This window comes from Bacillus rossius, chromosome 2, assembly GCF_032445375.1.
Source record: "Bacillus rossius redtenbacheri isolate Brsri chromosome 2, Brsri_v3, whole genome shotgun sequence".
Lineage (NCBI taxonomy): Eukaryota > Metazoa > Arthropoda > Insecta > Phasmatodea > Bacillidae > Bacillus > Bacillus rossius.
In genome coordinates this window covers 7,403,060-7,421,076 of record NC_086331.1, presented here as the reverse complement: position 1 = coordinate 7,421,076, position 18,017 = coordinate 7,403,060, and the positions used below count along the sequence as shown (strand labels likewise).

The 18,017-nt window shown below is 44.3% G+C and overlaps 2 protein-coding genes across 2 annotated transcripts in view; one reads left to right on the top strand and one right to left on the bottom strand.

Annotated features, from left to right (window-relative positions):
- LOC134529066 (dihydropyrimidinase) overlaps nt 1-18,017 on the bottom strand; it is a 187,795-nt gene that overhangs the window by 143,184 nt on the left and 26,594 nt on the right. Inside the window, exon 2 of the mRNA XM_063362773.1 lies at nt 10,270-10,417. The gene's annotated coding sequence lies outside the window, so the exon portion shown is untranslated. The remainder of the gene's footprint in view (nt 1-10,269; nt 10,418-18,017) is intronic.
- Nucleotides 4,952-12,801, top strand: LOC134529951 (uro-adherence factor A-like). Its single transcript, XM_063364497.1, has 5 exons — nt 4,952-4,986; nt 6,474-6,640; nt 8,468-8,551; nt 11,925-12,620; nt 12,716-12,801. Exons 1-5 carry the CDS (start codon nt 4,952-4,954, stop codon nt 12,799-12,801), a joined length of 1,068 nt encoding a protein of 355 aa, XP_063220567.1.

The window sequence follows — 18,017 nt, the reverse complement described above, 5'->3', positions numbered from 1 at the left end:
ACGACTCACAAGTCAGCAGCCAATGAACAGTTGGCATTTGCCGGAGTATGTAGAGGATATTGGAGTCTATCCTGGAGGTCATTGAACCCGCGAATTTTCCGGGTCTCTATCCCAGGTACATATAGATTGTAACAACACCAATCACAGTGATTCAGTGCGGAATCAAACGCGTCCTGAGTGGCTGGGTAAAACAAGGCGACGACTTCTCTCGCAGACGGCCGCCAACCACAAGGAAGAAACCGCTGGTGCGGGTAAACCTTGTTGCAGTCTAATAGTCGTTCATATTTGTTCGCGAAAACTGCCTGCCTCTAAAAAATGGTTACAGCCAAAAAAAATCAACCAATGGAAAAGCGAACTTTGGTAGAGCGAGTACATACAATGCTTTGAATTCTATCCTGACGCCAAACGAATCCTGGCCGTGACATTGTTAGGGACCGGAAAAATTCGCGGGTTCAATGACCTCTAGGATGAACTCCATAGTTCTACGTACACTCGGTTAAATGTCACCCACTCATTGGCTGCTGTCTTGTGAGACGTCCCAACGTAGCAGCCTGTGATTCGATAAAGCTTTGGCCAGGTGTTTCTCATTGGCCCAGAGTCATCCAAATGAATTGGAAGCCAATAGCAGAGGCGGCACTGAGGTATAACTATTTGTATTTTAGCCTATCGCGAAATGAATTCGCGAATTTTTCCGGTCCCTAGACATTGTTTTACCTTGATCGTTGATCGAGGCGCCGACCGCGTTCGGCATGACTCATCTCTCCCCCGGCAGGTCTGCCGGCAATGGAGTCGTTGGAAGGTGGCTGCCCGCCGCTGGAACATTCCAGGCACGCGCGAAACCCACGCCGGATGTGCCCGACCGCCCACGGCAGTCACGTGACAAGGTTGCCGACCCACCCCCCCTCCCCTCATCCTCATGCGGGCAGGATGTCCGTTACGGCGGCCAGGTTCACCGCCGCGTGGAGGCGCTCTGCGCATGTGCGGTGGGAGGAACGTCTCTAAAGCCGGCCGCACACTTCAAAAAAACAAATAACTATTAGTAGAGACCGGAAAATTTCGCGAATTCATTTCGCGATAGGCTAAAATACAAATTGTTATACCTCAGTGCCGCCTCTGCTATTGGCTCACAACTCACCTGGATGACTCTGGGCCAATGAGAAACACCTGACCAAAGCTTTATCGAATCACAGACTGCTACGATGGGACGTCTCACAAGACAGCAGCCAATGCGTGGGTGACATTTGACCGAGTGTACGTAGAACTATGGAGTTCATCCTAGAGGTCATTGAACCCGCGAATTTTTCCGGTCCCTAACTATTAGGGGCAGGCAATTTTCGCGAGAAAAAAAAACCGAACGTCTATTAGACTGCAACAAGGTATACTAGCACCAGCGGTTTCTTCCTTGTGATTGGCGGCCGTCTGCGAGAGAAGTCGTTGTCTTATTTGACCGAGCCACTCAGGACGCGTTCACTTCCGCAATGACTTCATGTGATTGGTTTTGTAACTGAGACATGCATCTGAAAGAATCTCGATCAATCACGAAACACAGACGATGCTACAGTGTGTTAACTTTCAGCTGGTCTCGGAATCTTTTCGCGAAATATGTTTGTCCCTAACAATAACTAGAGACCGGAAAAATTCTCAGATTCATTTCGCGATAGTCTGAAATTCATACGCATATACCTTTAAGCTTATTTTGCTATTGACTCACTGTTCGTCTGGGCGACCTTGGGCCAATGAGAAACTCTCAACCAAAGAAGTAACGAATCACGGACAAACCAGTTAAGACGACTCACAAGTCAGCAGCCAACGAACTGGCGTTATTTGCCCGAGTGTACAGAAGACTGTGTAGTCTATCCTGAAGGTCATCGAAACCGTGAGTTTTTCAGGTCCCTAACAATAACTAAGGGCATGTAGACTTCTCTCGCAGACGGCCGCCAATCACAAGGAAGAAACCGCTGGTGCGGGTGTACCTTGTTGCAGTCTAATAAGTGATCAGATCTTTTCGCGAAAAATACCTGCCCCTAGTGATTGGGTGAGTTTTCTTCGCCGATATCGCACTTCCCTTCGCTCGGAATCCGCTCGGAACTCCCGCGGAGGCCGGCGTCGCTGCTTAAAGTCATCGGTCAGTCTTTCCAGAATCGACGAGTCGCGTTATCCCCGTCGCTCCTCACGCCACGGCCTGCGGAATTTCCAAGGCCGCTCAGCGATAGATAACGGCGCCTAGGCAGGACGATGTGCCGGGAGCGAAGGGAGGATGGGGTAGAGACGACCCTTGTAATCCGGCCAGGCATGCGTGGCATGCTTTACGTCAGTGGCGGCCACGTATTGTGCGCATGACGTTAGTTGCCTAGTAGGGCTGCCAGCCAGCTCCGAATCTGGCGCGTGTCGCGGTCCTGTTTGCATTCGTAACAATATGTTGTCTACTACGTCTCAGGCAGATTGCTTCTTCGGGAAACTTTTGTTTACAGAGTCCGACACAGAACCTTCCGTTCGTTGCAGAAAGGCTTCCAGAACGTTCAGTTTTCCTACTACGTCGCTGCGGGTCCTCAAATTACTGTGGCCAAGTAAACTATGAAACCATCTTATTTGTTCTGAAATCGTTCTTGTTGTCTGTACTAACATACTGTTTATTGACGATTTCCGGTGTGGAGCCATAGCTGATCTGAATCATAGGCCTCTCGTTTTCAGAACTACAAAAATTTAATTTTTGTTACACCTGACATGACTGTTCTAAACAAGGTTAAGTTTCCTTATAAATGAGATTACGTTTCGGTTTATATAATTTATTTACGTTATAAATTATGACATAATTTAATAAATAATTAAAATTAATAAATAAGAATAAATATTGTGCATATTTATTGATTTTCATCAGTAATTAAAATTCGTCTCGATTATTTTGCTATTAAAATTATTTTTTTCACATGTTTATTATAATAATATTGAGTACTAAATACTTATTTGAATATTTTAATTTGATTAATTTCATACATTACCAACAGTATTTGTAATATCACTCCAATCCTTTTATTAAATATTTGCATGCAAGATTAAAGATAGTTTTTTATTTCGCCAATTAAGCCAATTAAAATCTTTATAACTTTAGCATTTGATAGATTTTAAAAAGGCCTTTTTATAATATACCTTTACTATATTATACATACTTTACTTAGCTCATGTGTATCTTATATGCTAATTTTTTGTAATTTTCACATTTGTACTGATATGTTAATTCATTTTTTATTTAAATGTATTTGTGACAATTTTTCGTATGTCTAGGCTATAATATTTATCAGGTTTATTTTGTATGTACCTGGTTAGTAAAGATGTGGTTAAGTGTGAGACAAGGCCACTTCAAATATGGCAATAAATAAATAAATAAATAAACATCTAACACGCGTACATGAGTAGCCTACAAGCACCCATTTATAACGTGATGACGTCTTATAAATCGATGAACGCCGGCTGCACGCACGAAAAAATCATGACTCATTGTCACGTTCCGCCTGAGCCAAGCGTGCAAGAACCGGCCAACCACCGTGCGAGAAAATCTTCCATAATATCAAACAGGTTAAGGCGGGCTTTTTAACTAATTGTTCGTGATTATATTTAAACAAATTATTTAAATTAAATTTGCAAAAAACTGTAAATAATATTTGAAAATTAAAAAGTATGCAATTTTTCATCAATGTTTTCTTATGACGTTATCACGTAAAATTATCGTCCGTATACCGAATTTACAGACAACACCCTTTTTTTGACTTGACAACGTCTAATAAATCGATGAACGCCGGCTGCACGCATGAAAGTGTCCCGTTGCGCACATTGTTCATTTACGCTGTGTCCCGTTAAGCTCACTGTACGCTTGCGCCGCATCTGTCTCTCTTCCACTCGACTGTTTATAAAGTGAAGTGAAAAGTTAATGTGGTTTTCATTGCTTATTACAACAATTTCGGCAATAAAGGTTAATTATTCTTGCATTTTAAAAATCTGATTACTAGTATAATTTCAAGTATTTATTATTTTGTTATTAAAATAAAAATGATTCAATTTTATTAATAAAGTATGCAATTATCATCAATGTTTTGTTATGACGTTGTCACGTTAAACTATCGTCCGTAAACCGACTTTACAGACAACCAATTTTTTTTTCATTGTCACGTGGCGCCATGGCCCCTCCTCGCCCACGACTGGACTCGGAGCCACGCAGCAGCCATGATTAGAGCCACGGAAAATTTCGCGCATTCATTTAGTCGCAGGCTAGAATGCAAACCTCCACACTGTCGCACTTTGTTCATGATTGGACCGCAGTTATCTGGACACGCCCCTCTACGACCGTGAGCCAACGATGTCCAGCTAGTAGAGAAGTGAGCGAATCAGGTAGTGCCAAATAACAAGGATAAAAATGTTCTCGCTAAGAAATCAACCAATGGGAAAGTAAACATGGGTCGTGAACACCTATAACTTTGAATTCTATCCTGAGGCCAGAGGAATCCGCGAAATTTCCGGGACTCTAGCCCAGGGGCGTAGCCAGGGGGGGGGGGGTTTAGGGATTCAAACCCCCCCCCCCCCTTAGCAACAAATCTTTAATTAATTTCTTATTCATCACTCAAACAAATTTCATATTAAAATTAATAAAAAAATTTCCATTACAATATTTAAATTTAATTACCGAAAACTGCTAAAATAGCGCTATTTTACACCTTAAAATCCAAATTTTCCCGGGGGAGGACCCCCGGGCCCCCCGCTTTATTACGGGGGGGGGGGGGGGGGGGGGGCATGCTTCTAACACACCCCATACATAAATCCTGGCTACGCCACTGCTCTAGCCATGAGTCTTCAAGCGTCCACACGCCTCCTTGGCGTCTGACAAGATGGCGCCGCGTGGGTCACGTGACGCTCCCGTTCCCGCGACCCCGAGTACCGCGCACTGCTTCGTGCCGGATGCATGCCGCGCGGCATCTTCAATCACAACCAGGTCAGGCAAGCAACCAACCACAGCTAACATCTCTGCGAGACTAACCCCCTCCCCCCCACACACAAACACACCATCAGGACGTTTTACTGATCTGTCGGTACTGGTGCACCGACCAACTTATGGCTAGGGACCTGCGAAATTCGCGGATTCATTCGGTGATAGGCTAGAATTCAAACACATATACCTATTAGATAATTTTGCTATTGGCTTACTGTTCATCTGGACGAATCTCAACCAGTTTTAAACCCTCAACCAAAGAAGGATCGAATCACAGACAAACCAGCTGAGACGACTTACAAGTACGGCAGCCAATGAACTTGCGTTATTTGCCCGAGTGTACAGGGGTATGTGCAGTCTATCCTGAAGGCCATCGAAACCGCGAATTTTGCAGGTCTCTACATGGCTTTCCATGAAATCTGCCGTGTGTGAGAACAGCGTATCGCCAGTCCAAACCGTCGGTCAAAAAAAAATCAATCCATCAGTCCATCAGCTGAGTGTCGTGGCAGGTAACTGCTCCCTGATGATGGCGACTGCAATGTCAACCGAAACGACGGTTAATTATTCGCCAAGGAGCAGGGAGCAGTTACCTACAACAGATAACTGCTCCCTGATGATGGCGACTGCAAAGTCGACCGAAACGTCGGTGAATTATTCGCCAAGGACGCGGCTACAACCCAGAAGCCAAGCTACTTCAGACAATGGCCGCGAAAGCCTGCGAACATCACATCAGTAGAGACAGAAAAAATGCGCGGATTCTTTTCGTTACCTAAACGTTAAATTTCAAATATGTATACCTTGGTACTGATTCTGCTATTGGCTCGCTGTTAATCTGGAGGACTACGGGCCAATGGGAGACCTTCAATAAACGAGTAAACGAATCACAAGTTACCCAGTTGAGAAGTCTCAGAAGTCAGCAGCCAATGAACAAGTGATACTTGCCCGAGTGTGCAGGGGATTGTGGATTCCATCCTGGAGGGCGATGAAACCGCGAATTTTTCCTGTGCCTACACATCAGCTGGTTTATTGATAGAGTCCCGGAAATTTCGCGGATTCCTCTGGCCTCAGGATAGAACTAAAGTTATAGGTGTGCTCGACCCATGTTTACTTTCCCATTGGTTGATATCTTAGCGAGAACATTTGTATCCTTGTTATTTGGCACTACCTGATTCGCTTACTTCTCTCCTAGCTGGGCATCGTTGGCTCACGGTCGTAGAGGGGCGTGTCCAGATAACTGCGGTCCAATCATGAGCACAGTGCGACAGTGTGGTGGTTTGCATTCTAGCTTGCGACTAAATGAATGCGCGAAAATTCCGTGGCTCTATTTATTGTTAGTGTAGAACCTCCCTTTCCTTGGAAATGGGTCCTTTGTGATGCGGTGGTGACTGGCCCGCAATGCATAAGCACGCATGTTGGCAGTCCACTGGCGACCACATGGCCGTGTCTGTAGTTGATGCCTGCCGACTGCAGCGGCGGTCACGTGGCGGGAACACAGGGTCGCTGTCCCCGGCCGGAAGTGGCAGTCGCGCTCCGACGCGCCCGCCGCCTCGTGTGCGGAGCGCATTCTTCCGCCGGCCGCCACGCCGAAGACAGCCGGAAGTTGCCGAGCGCGCGGGCTGCTGCTGCCCCATTCGACCCGGGACTTGCAGGCTGCACCGCGAGGTGGGTTCCATCCACTCCAGTCTGGGAGCTCCTGTCGCCCAGAGCTTAAGAGCCCACTCCAGTGTTTCAGAGGCACTACGCAACCCGCGTTAACCTCATAAGATTCAATGCTATTTTCATTTTGCTTATAACTAATTAACTAATATAGATTTCGAAATGATGCTTGCTTGATATGTAAGACAACGATGCTCTTATCAAAGCCCCTTTCTTCAAAAACGTGCGCAAATTATGGTTCAAACCTAGACAATACACTTATGCATATTAGTAAAAACCCATAATTTATGCACGTTTTTGAAGAAAGGGGCTTTGATAAGAGCGTCGTTGCCTTGCATATCAAGCAAGCATCATTTCGAAATCTATATTAGTTAATTAGTTATAAGCAAAATGAAAATAGCATTGAATCTTATGATGTTAACGCGGGTTGCGTAGTGCCCCTGAAACACTGGAGTGGCCTCTTAAGCGCCCCATACACTAGTAGGCCAGTTGACAAGAGGCAAATTAAGCACTTTTTACCAGCAGACATGAAAACTCGATATAAGGGTGATTCGAGGACGCTGAATCGAATGGTGTTAATTTGTTTGAGATCGGACGTGAGTTGGAGAAAAGGGTTAAAAATTGGTTTGACTCAGTTTTTCTCAGAATCTAGGCGTTTAAGCGAAAAAGGTTTCAAACAAAAGTTGTGGAGAATCAAAAAATATATTAAAAAAGGTTCCTAGGTCCATATTCGTATTTGTAAAGCGCCCCATACACTAGCGGATATGCTCGCCGCATGGCCGCTACCACACACTGCACGAGCATGCTCGTCTCTTTTTCTATGAAGACAGTCGGTGTTGTACTTGCACAATGCCTGCAGGTAGCTTTGCACTGTTTGGCGGGTTATTTTGTTTGGATGTTTCAATTTTTCGCAGTTCACGACGAAAGCTTGCACGTAAATTGTCAATTTTTTATTCACAAAGTTGTCGTCGGCGTCTGGAAACATTTCTCTGGCTTCTTTCACTAGCTGTTCGTAGCACTCTCGTTTGATATTCCTGTTGACATATTCCTTACTCCATATGTCCCACACTGGTCGAAGAGTGAGATATAAATTTATGAACTCCTACCAAAAAACTTTATTGTCATTAAAATACATGATGCGACAGCAGACAGCACACTCGCTGTGGGCTCGGGGCGAGCATGTTGGGACCTGCCACACACTGGCGGATATGCTCGGTCCAGGGCTCGGCTCGGAGGGAACTGCCATCCGACGGCGAGCCGAGCATGCTCGGTCTGACAGAAGCCGGACCAGCCCATACACTAGCGGATATGCTCGCCGAGTCAAGTCGGCGAGCATATCCGCTAGAGTATGGGGCGCTTTATGTGCACAACCGTGTAACGTGACACACCGCCAAAACAACTCTCACGCAGATACTCTGGAAAATAACGTGTTACGATGGGGTTCTGAGGCTGGGTTTCACACGCCATGTTGATTTTAGGCATTTTCTCGTCATCGCGATAATAATTTAGGGTAATTTTTGTAAATTTAACACTACACATCTCTTGAATTTATGTTCTGAATAATAAACGCAAGAGCAATAAATTAATGACGAGAAAATGAAAAAAAAAAAAAAAAAAAAAGGGCGCATGAAACCCAGCCTTAGGTGCGCACTAAACTACCACATAAAAGGTTTAGAAAACACAATTTTGGTAAATATGAAGTATTTTAGACACAATACTCTGATACAACCCTAGCAAGACGTGTGTTCTAGGCGTGCAGCGAGTAGCTTGGTCCCTGGCTCGGTCAGACGAGTGCAGGCAGAGTGCGGCCAAACGCAGGGCCGGGGCTCGCAGGCCGGCGCGACGCTGGAAATAGCCCCGTCGTCCGCCCGACGATCGCCTCCTCTCCCACGCGGCCCGAAGCGGCCGGCGACCTTGGCAACCTCCCCCATTCCTCTCCCTCCCTCGGCCAAGCAGCCCGCGCCAAACTCACCACTCCCTGTCGCTTCCCCCTCCTAACCGCTCATCCTCCCTCTCCCTGCACATATCAACCTTCCCTCACTGCTCCCCCTTCCGATGTCATCCAGGCACCCCTCTTCACAACCCTGCCCCCTTCCCATCTTGGCACCCATCTACCCCTCCCTGGAACCATCTTCCTCCTCTCGGACAAACATCTTCCCATACCCTGACACCTCTTCTCACCCACCCTGACACCTCTCTTCACAAACCCTGCCACCCATTTAAACTCTCCTTGGCACTGCTCTTTCCATACCCTACCACCGATTCTCTCCTTCCCTGACACTCCTTCTTACCCGTCCCTGGCACCCCTATTTCCGTACCCTGCCACCCATTCTCTCACATCCTGGCACCTCTCCCATACCCTGCCACTTATTCTCCCATCCCTGGCATCCAAGGCACACATTCCCCCCTCCCTGGCACCACTCTTCGCATACCCTGAAAAACATTCTCCCTCTCCCTGGCATCCCTTTCTTTCCTCCCTACCACCCTTTCTCCCCATACCTGGAATATTTTCTCCCCCTTCCTGGCACCCCTCTTCCAATACCCTGCAACCCCTTCTCCCCCCTCCCTGGCATCCCTTCCCCCTCTCTGGCACCCATTCTATCCTTCCCTGGAAACCCTGTTCCCATACCCTAGCACACATTCTCTCTCCCCCTGGCACCCTCTTCCCATACCCTGCTCCCCATTCTCCCCCTCCTAGCACTCCTTCTCCTCCTCCCTGCCAACCCTTCTCCCCATTCCTGGCACACCTTCTACCCCTCCCTGGCACCTTTCCTCCCCTTCATTACCCACCACAAACCCTCCCCACGCTGCCTGCTCCAATCACCACCTGTGCACCAACTGCACGACAGGCAAATTAGCCGAACTTTCTGCTGCATCTGTTCTCATTGGTCAAAAAGAACCACGAGGAAGCAGGCTTTTTGAGAGTGCTAATAATAACCCCTCGCCATTTTGATGAGTGTGCAGTTGGGTCCCAAAATCTGTGGTCCAATTTGCCTGGTGAACATAGCATTAGTATCTGGTATTATGATCTGCGACATAGGAGGATTAATTTGCAAACTGTTATTTATTGACCATTTGAAAATACCATCTACATCCATATTTAACTTACATATACTATTAATTGCATCGTAAGTTGGAAAGGACACGAAAACTTGTAAATCATCGGCTTATTAGTGGTATCGGCAGTTCTGAATGGATAAAGGATGATCATTAATGTGTTTGAATTTACGAAAACTGTAACATTTAAGTTACTAATTAGCGATTAATATTCTACAGATAATAACATACGAACTTAGATCAACTATTTGAATTCCACTCGTGCCCTTCAAAGGCCGAGAAAACACTCTGGGGTAGGCATTGAAGATTCGTGCCCCAGAACTGAATAAAACACTAACGAGTGCCCACCCTTCGTACGCCTCTAGGCCACTGTGAGGGTCCTTCACACATTGTCCTTCAAGGAGGCCTGTTCAATGACCTTGAGTTCTCCCGGTCCACCAACCAGCACTCCTCCAACAGCTCAAGACACCCTCCCCTCTTACCAGACAATCATGATACTCGTGGGCACAGTTTTACTGTCATTTCTTTGCTTTTACATTTCTGTGGCATTCAAAACAGAATTCATATGCTTACAATACCTGGGGAGATGGTTGTTGTTGCACTTCCTGCTCATCCTTGAGATGCAGCTGCCCCTTGGTCAGAAGGAAAGAAGAGAGCTGGGTCAGTGAGCCTGGCTGGACCTTTGGCTCCGACTACTTCTCCTGACAGCAGGCCAGCAGGACGGCCCTGCACAAGGGATGCCTCTTTGTGACCCAACTACACTGCAGAGTTTCCAATACTGAACATTTAACATTACTCATTTAGGTATAGCCTCTGTGATTAATTACCCTGTACCCTGACCTTAGACATACAATTAACCATAAAAACATGTAAAACAAATTAAATTTAATGGGCTATTACATAACCCTCTGCCAAGATGCCACTGCTGGTATGGAGGGACAGATTGTATTAAGCTTAGTATCAACATCCATTAGCATTATATTATTCAAGAATTGCAAGTTTAGGTTATCAGTATTAACATATATTAAGTGTTCGTTTTCTTTTTACTGTACCCCTAACATTCATAGATTTCTCCAGAGCCCAGCAGGCGAGGACGTAAGAGAGTTAAGTGAAAGTGCTTTAGTGAACTTCACTAAAGCAACATATAAAAACAGACATAGTCGCCATTGGGCTCATCGCACTTTTCACAGCAAAAATTACTTGTCAAAAAATCTACAGTATTTGTCCACTTGCACTTAACCACACTAAAAGATTCTCTACATTGACATTGCTAATCAACAAAGAAAATAATAAAGAATATCAAAAATATACTATGATAGAAAACAAACTTGAGTGTTAACTAAATGTGCAAAGATAAGAGATAAACAGAAAAATGATTAATATGAATATGTAACTCGAAATGGGCATGCTCTTGCTGAAATTTAGTTTAAGGTTTCAAGATATTCGTTGCAAAAAACAAGATGACATGAGGTAGTATTACAGTAATACCAGTCATGCAGTATGTAAGCTTGATAATTGGGTGTTTTAGAGACTTAAAGGTAGCTAGGTTGTTGGATTGCCTTATCGCTTGGTCCAGTTATTTCCAGAGCCTGATACCCGTGGCTGCAAAAGCTCCTGATAAACATTTGGGCAAATGTACGGGGATTGCCAGCACAAGAGTTGCTTGTAGATCGTTGTTTGTGGCTGTGGTAGCTGTTAAGGTAATTTAAATTGGCCGACAGATAACCAGGCAATCCCGGCTGCAAGTACATTATAAGCAGGGGCAGCCATTTTTCACCAAAAAAAAACGCGAACTTAAACTAGACTGCAACAAGGTATACCCGCACCAGCGGTTTCATCCCTGTGATTGGCGGCCGTCTGCGAGAGAAGTCGTCGCCTTGTTTTACCGAGCCACTCAGGACGCGTTTGATTCCGCACTGACTTGATGTGATTGATGTTGCAACAATCGACATGTACCTGAAAGAAACTCACCCAATCACAGAACACAGGCGGTGCTACATTGTTTTGACTTTCAGCTGGTCTCGGAATCTTTTCGCGAAATATGCATGCCCCTAATTATAAGTAAGAATCAGTGTGCGTGTATTACGTGTTTTGTGTGAGTTTGAACCATTTCAACTGGTGTTACAGAACAGTGTAATCTATCCTGGTACGAAACGATCTCGCGAAACAGTCGTGGCCCTATCCAGGGGATTTGATTATCGGAAGTTGGCAGCATGGGGCGACACGAGCGCAGAAAGGGCAGCTGGCGGCCGCGTGGCTCGCAGCTGGCGCAGACGAGCGACTCCCAGAGCTGCGCAGTCGCAGAGTCGCAGAGTCACAGAGTCGCAGAGTCGCAGAGTCGCAGTGTCACAGAGTCGCAGAGTCGCAGAGTCGCAGAGTCGCAGAGTCGCAGAGTCACAGAGTCGCAGAGTCGCAGAGTCGCAGAGTCGCAGAGTCGCAGAGTCGCAGAGTCGCAGTGTCAGAGAGTCACAGAGTCGCAGAGTCGCAGAGTCGCAGAGTCACAGAGTCGCAGAGTCGCAGAGTCGCAGTGTCACAGAGTCGCAGAGTCGCAGAGTCGCAGAGTCGCAGAGTCACAGAGTCACAGAGTCGCAGAGTCACAGAGTCGCAGAGTCGCAGTGTCACAGAGTCACAGAGTCGCAGAGTCGCAGAGTCACAGAGTCGCAGAGTCATAGAGTCGCAGAGTCGCAGAGTCGCAGTGTCACAGAGTCGCAGAGTCGCAGAGTCGCAGAGTCGCAGAGTCGCAGTGTCGCAGAGTCGCAGAGTCGCAGAGTCACAGAGTCACAGAGTCGCAGAGTCGCAGAGTCGCAGAGTCGCAGAGTCGCAGAGTCGCAGTGTCACAGAGTCGCAGAGTCGCAGAGTCACAGAGTCGCAGAGCCACAGAGTTGCAGAGTCGCAGTGTCGCAGAGTCGCGGAGTCGCAGAGTCGCAGAGTCGCGGAGTCGCGGAGTCGCGGAGTCGCGGAGTCGCGGAGTCGCGGAGTCGCGGAGTCGCGGAGTCGCGGAGTCGCGGTGTCGCGGAGTCGCAGAGTCGCGGAGTCGCGGAGTCGCGGAGTCGCAGAGTCGCAGAGTCGCAGAGTCGCAGAGTCGCAGAGCTGCTCTGAAGGTCGCCTGACCTCCCGCGCTAACCGACTAAACTCCATCCCAGCGCCGCTCGTGTGCACGTTTTTTGAAGTGAAACTTCTTTGCTTCTCTCGAGCGTTACGTGAATTCCGATCGCACGAGGGGAATAGGGAATAGCTAGGTACGCGGTGGGGGAACCGGTAGAGAAGGAGAGTGCGTCAGCGGCGACGCCACTCCAACGCATGCTCTAGCGGTCGAATGGGAAGACGTCAGGGAAGGGGGTGATAGGTACGTAGCTATCGTAACGTCAAAACGATTGACGCTACCATATTTCTTGTATTTTATTTAAAGTATCTCGAATTTATTTATTCGTGTGGAAAAGAATAATTGATTTGTTCAAATAACGTTATAATTTTCATTCTTTCTTTATGTGAATAGTGTGAGTAGTATAGGAATGTATTTTCTGGGACAGGCTTCAGGCTGTGGTGTCTGTGGTGTTTTCCGCCATCTTGGATTGTGACGTCACGGCGGCCATCTTGGATGGTTGTGACCTTGACCTTTGACCTTGACCTTGACATTTGACCTTCAAAATGTGTCAAAATCGTCCAAAATTGGGCAAAATTTACCCAAAATTCCTCAAAAATCGTCATAATTTCCATTTATGTGGAAAAAAATTCCGCCAAAAAATCTCAAAAAATTCCTCAATTCAAAAATTAGGATTTCGAAAATCCTCAAAAGTCATTTTGTCTTAGAAAGAACCCAAATTCCTAAAAGAGGCTTAAGCATCCTTGTTTACAGCCTCCGATAAGCCTCTTACGTCATCTAGGATTATGACCGCCATCTTGGATTATGTCGTCACCGTTGCAGTTTCCGTTACGTCCACCATCTTGAAAATCTTTATTTATTATCCGATTTTAATGAAATTTTTTTTAAAAATTATAAAAAAATTCAAATAATAAAATTTTAACAAAATAATTATAAAAAATATACTTTTACGACACGGAATTCGGAGTCCTCGGTTCGAACCCGACGAGTGCAAAAAAAAAAATAAAAATGGCGACCGATCCTTCCCTCACAGTGGACGCAGGCAGACTGACCCCCACCACTTTAACCAATGCATATATATCGTCACATAGTATGACGTCATGTACGCCATCTTGAAATTTGGACGCCATCTTGAAAATCTTTATTTATTATCCGATTTTAATGAAAAAAATTCCAAAATTCATCAACAAATTAACGTATTTGAATTCTGTTTGATTATATCGATGTACGTCCTTGGTTCGATTCCCGGCGAGAGTAAACGGTCGATCCTTCCTCCATGAAAGCTACCTAGACTGATCTACCACCACCAGTACCAAGGTATATATCATCAACTGGTATGACATCATGTCCGCCATCTTGTCTTCATCCGCTGGAGACCACCATCTTGTTTTCGTCTGATAGAGTGTGCCGATACCATGTAGTATAATTATCTGTTCACGATACTTTTGTCCTCAACTGTTGACATTGAACATTGACCTTGAAATTTGACCTTGACCTTGAACTTTGACCTTGAACTTTTACCCTTGACCTTGAACTTTGACCTTGAACTTTGACCTTGAACTTTTACCCTTGACCTTGAACTTTGACCTTGAACTTTGACCTTGACCTTGAAATTTGACCTTGACCTCGAAATTTGACCTTGACCTTGAAATTTGACTTTGTCCTTGTCGACCATCATGGATTCGACATTTTATGTTCAGTACATGCTACCAGGAGCTACCACCTGCTGAGGTACTCCATCTTGTATGTACTTGTATTATAGAGTACATTTCCATCTGGATAATTTTATTCTAATCCGCTACAGTGCAGTAATCATTTATTACCGAGGTGCCCCCCCCCGCCATCTTGAAATTCGGCCGCCATCTTGAAATCATGTAATAATGTAGCTATAAAAGCGGGAAAAAATCCAAAATTCATAAAAAAAATCACTCATTAACTTACATATTGATTCGATCCGCTCCAGTCCTTGGTTCGATCCCTGAATGATGCGAAACATTTAATTTTATATAAAAAATAATAATTTCAATAAACCATGTTCAAAATTCTTAAAGAGACTTTAAATCCTCTACTACCATCATCCTATCAGACATCAAGACCACCATATTGGAAATTCGTAATTGTAATGCTAGAGATTCGGGAAAAAGTTCAAAATTCATTAAATAAATTTGTAATCTATATACTGATTGATTAGATCGACTAAGGTCCTTGGTTCGATCCCTGGCCGATACAAAACAACTTTAATTTTAAAAAAGTACCAGAAAAGTGTAAGGTTTCAGAAATAAAACACCTCAAAGTCTTTTACAAACATAATATTTATTACACAATTTCTATCCTACTACAGAATCACTTGCGAAAGCCAACAATCTTATTAACATTTAGCCCTGCATAGACGTGCAACGACTACTTCTTAGCTCCAAATGGCTCCCACAGCTCCAACAGCCTCCAAATGCTTAACACAGCTCCAAATGGCTCCAAATGCTCCAAATGGCTCCAAATGCTCCAAATGTCTCCAGCAGCTCCAAATGCTTCACAGCTCCAAATGCTTCAAAAGGCTCCAAATGCTCCAACAGCTCCAAAAAAAGGCTCCAAATGCTCCAATAGCCTCCAAATGCTTAACACAGCTCCAAATGGCTCCAAATGCTCCAAACGGCCTCCAAATGCTTGACAGCCTTCAAATGCTTGACAGCTCCAAATGGCTCCAAATGCTCCAAACGGCTCCAAATGCTCCAAATGTCTCCAAAAGGCTCCAAATGCTTCAAAAGGCTCCAAATGCTCCAACAGCCTCCAAATGCTTAACACAGCTCCAAATAGCTCCAAATGCTCCAAACGGCCTCCAAATGGCTCCAACAGCCTCAAAATGCTTAACACAGCTCCAAATGGCTCCTAATGCTCCAAACGGCCTCCAAATGCTTGACAGCTCCAAATGTCTCCAGCAGCTCCAAATGCTTGACAGCTACAAATGCTTCAAAAGGCTCCAAATGCTTCAAATGGCTCCAAATGCTCCAAATGGCTCCAACAGCTCCAAAAGGCTCCAAATGCTTCAAAAGGCTCCAATTGTTCCAAGAGCTCCATCTTCAATTGGTTCCAACTGATTCCAATTACTTTTCTTATCGAACTTGGCATGATTACTAACATGTCTTTATTAGTATACATTTTGACTGGCAGTGGTAACGTATTGTGCACCTTTAAGTTATAAGTTTTATTTAGAAATCAGATTTCGATAAATGGTAGATACCATTTGGAAATAAAATATATTAATTTATCTTCAAGTTTATACACATACATTTAATTTAAGCCTTTATTGTATGTAGCCAGCTTCCCTCAGTTCTTTGAGTATGAAGGATATTTCTTTAATGTTCGAATAGTTTCCTGCACAAAGCGATCCATGTAGTAGTCGTAGCCTGTCAACCAATATGTTAGGATCTTCCCATGAGGTATAATCAATCTCTTCTGCTGCGTTCATCATCCTTGCATGTTTATTATAAATATTATGATATCTGGTGTCTTCCGTTTTAACACCAACCTCAGGGTTACTTTCCTCATCGTGCCAGTGATTATCACAAGCTTGATCAGGATAATTTATTTTATTACGACGTTTCCATCGTTTTGGTCTCAAACCACCATCACAGTCTTCGCTCTTGCATGCGTTTGGTGCTTCAGCACAGTACTCAATCATGTCAGCCTTAGATGTGTCAGCACAGTCTTCGTTCACGCCAGCTTCTGATGTGTCACCACAGTCTTCAATCATGTCAGCACCACAAACTTGATCAGGATAATTTATTTTATTACGTCGTTTCCATCGTTTTGGTCTCAGACCGCCATCACAGTCTTCGATCTTGCCTGCTTTAGGTGCTTCAGTACAGTACTCAATCATGTCAGCCTCAGATGTGTCACCACAATCTTCAATCATGCCCGCTTCAGATGATTCATCAAAGTCTTCGACCTTGTAAGCTTCAGATGGTTCTCCATCTTTCTCATTTTCATGGAGACAACTAGATATTGGAGTAAATATATTTTCATTTCTAATGTGGTTACAACTTCCTTCGTTTGTTTTAAATTTTAAATTAATATCTTGATCTAGATCAGTAATTTTAGCATTAGCTTTTTCGCCTTCGTTCCTCTTCCGCGATGTTGTAGCCCAGTCTTCGTTATCTTTATTCATCTTAATTGTACAGGTCTTGTAATGTCTATCCAAGTAATATCTTCTACCAAAGGATTTCTGACACTGACTGCAATGAAATGGTTTTTGACAAGGACCCAAATTACACTCGCTTCTCTCATGTCGTTTAGCATTCTTTCTCAAGGTAAACACCTTGCTACAGTATCTACAGTGATGACGTTTCGATACAGCAACAAATCCCGTTTCAGGATTCATATTAGTTACTGAGACTAATGCCAGATGCAAACTAAGAGTTTTAAATTAGATATATTACTTAAATAGAATTTTTTTATTATTTCATCAGCGAGAATTAATTTATCTCATTCAAAGGTACTTGTTGCAAGTAGTTCTGCTTTTCAACAACAGATGTCGCCACATGTTACTTGCAGGTAAATAATATTTAGTTCTTTTATGCGGGATGCGGGATGCTCACTAACGATCGCAATAGAACGATGGCTTCGCTAGACTCCAAGGAGAAGGAAGTACGTCCATCCTGTTAGTGCTTCTTAGATTTCTCAGAGATTATTTGACTGAGTAATGATATTTTTATTTTAATTTCCACCTGATAAAAATATTACAAGTGATGATTAAGTAGCAGAAGTTCACTAATTATTAGCAACCTTGAATAAAAAATGACATGCTTCATTAAGTAAAAAAATCCTTCATGCAGAGATAAATTCCTCATCAGTAACCAGAAGCACTCGGAGAAAACCATCAGATGTCTAGTCAGGAATAATCAGAAGCACCCAGAGAAAACCATCAAAATATTGTCAAGAATAATCAGAAGCACACACGGAAAAATCCACCATAATACTGTCAAGACTAAACGGGAGCACACGGAGAAAACCGCCATAATATTGACAAGAATAATCGGAAGCACACGGAGAAAACCGCCACAAGTTTTCTTTGATATCATAAAATTTCAGGAAAAAATAACAAAAAATAAAAATAAATTAATAAAAAAATTTAAAAAATAAAATAAATAAATACATAACATTCTGGCTTGTACTAGAACTATATCTTTGCTCAACAATGAGAAGTTCACAAGCTAGCAGAATCTGTTT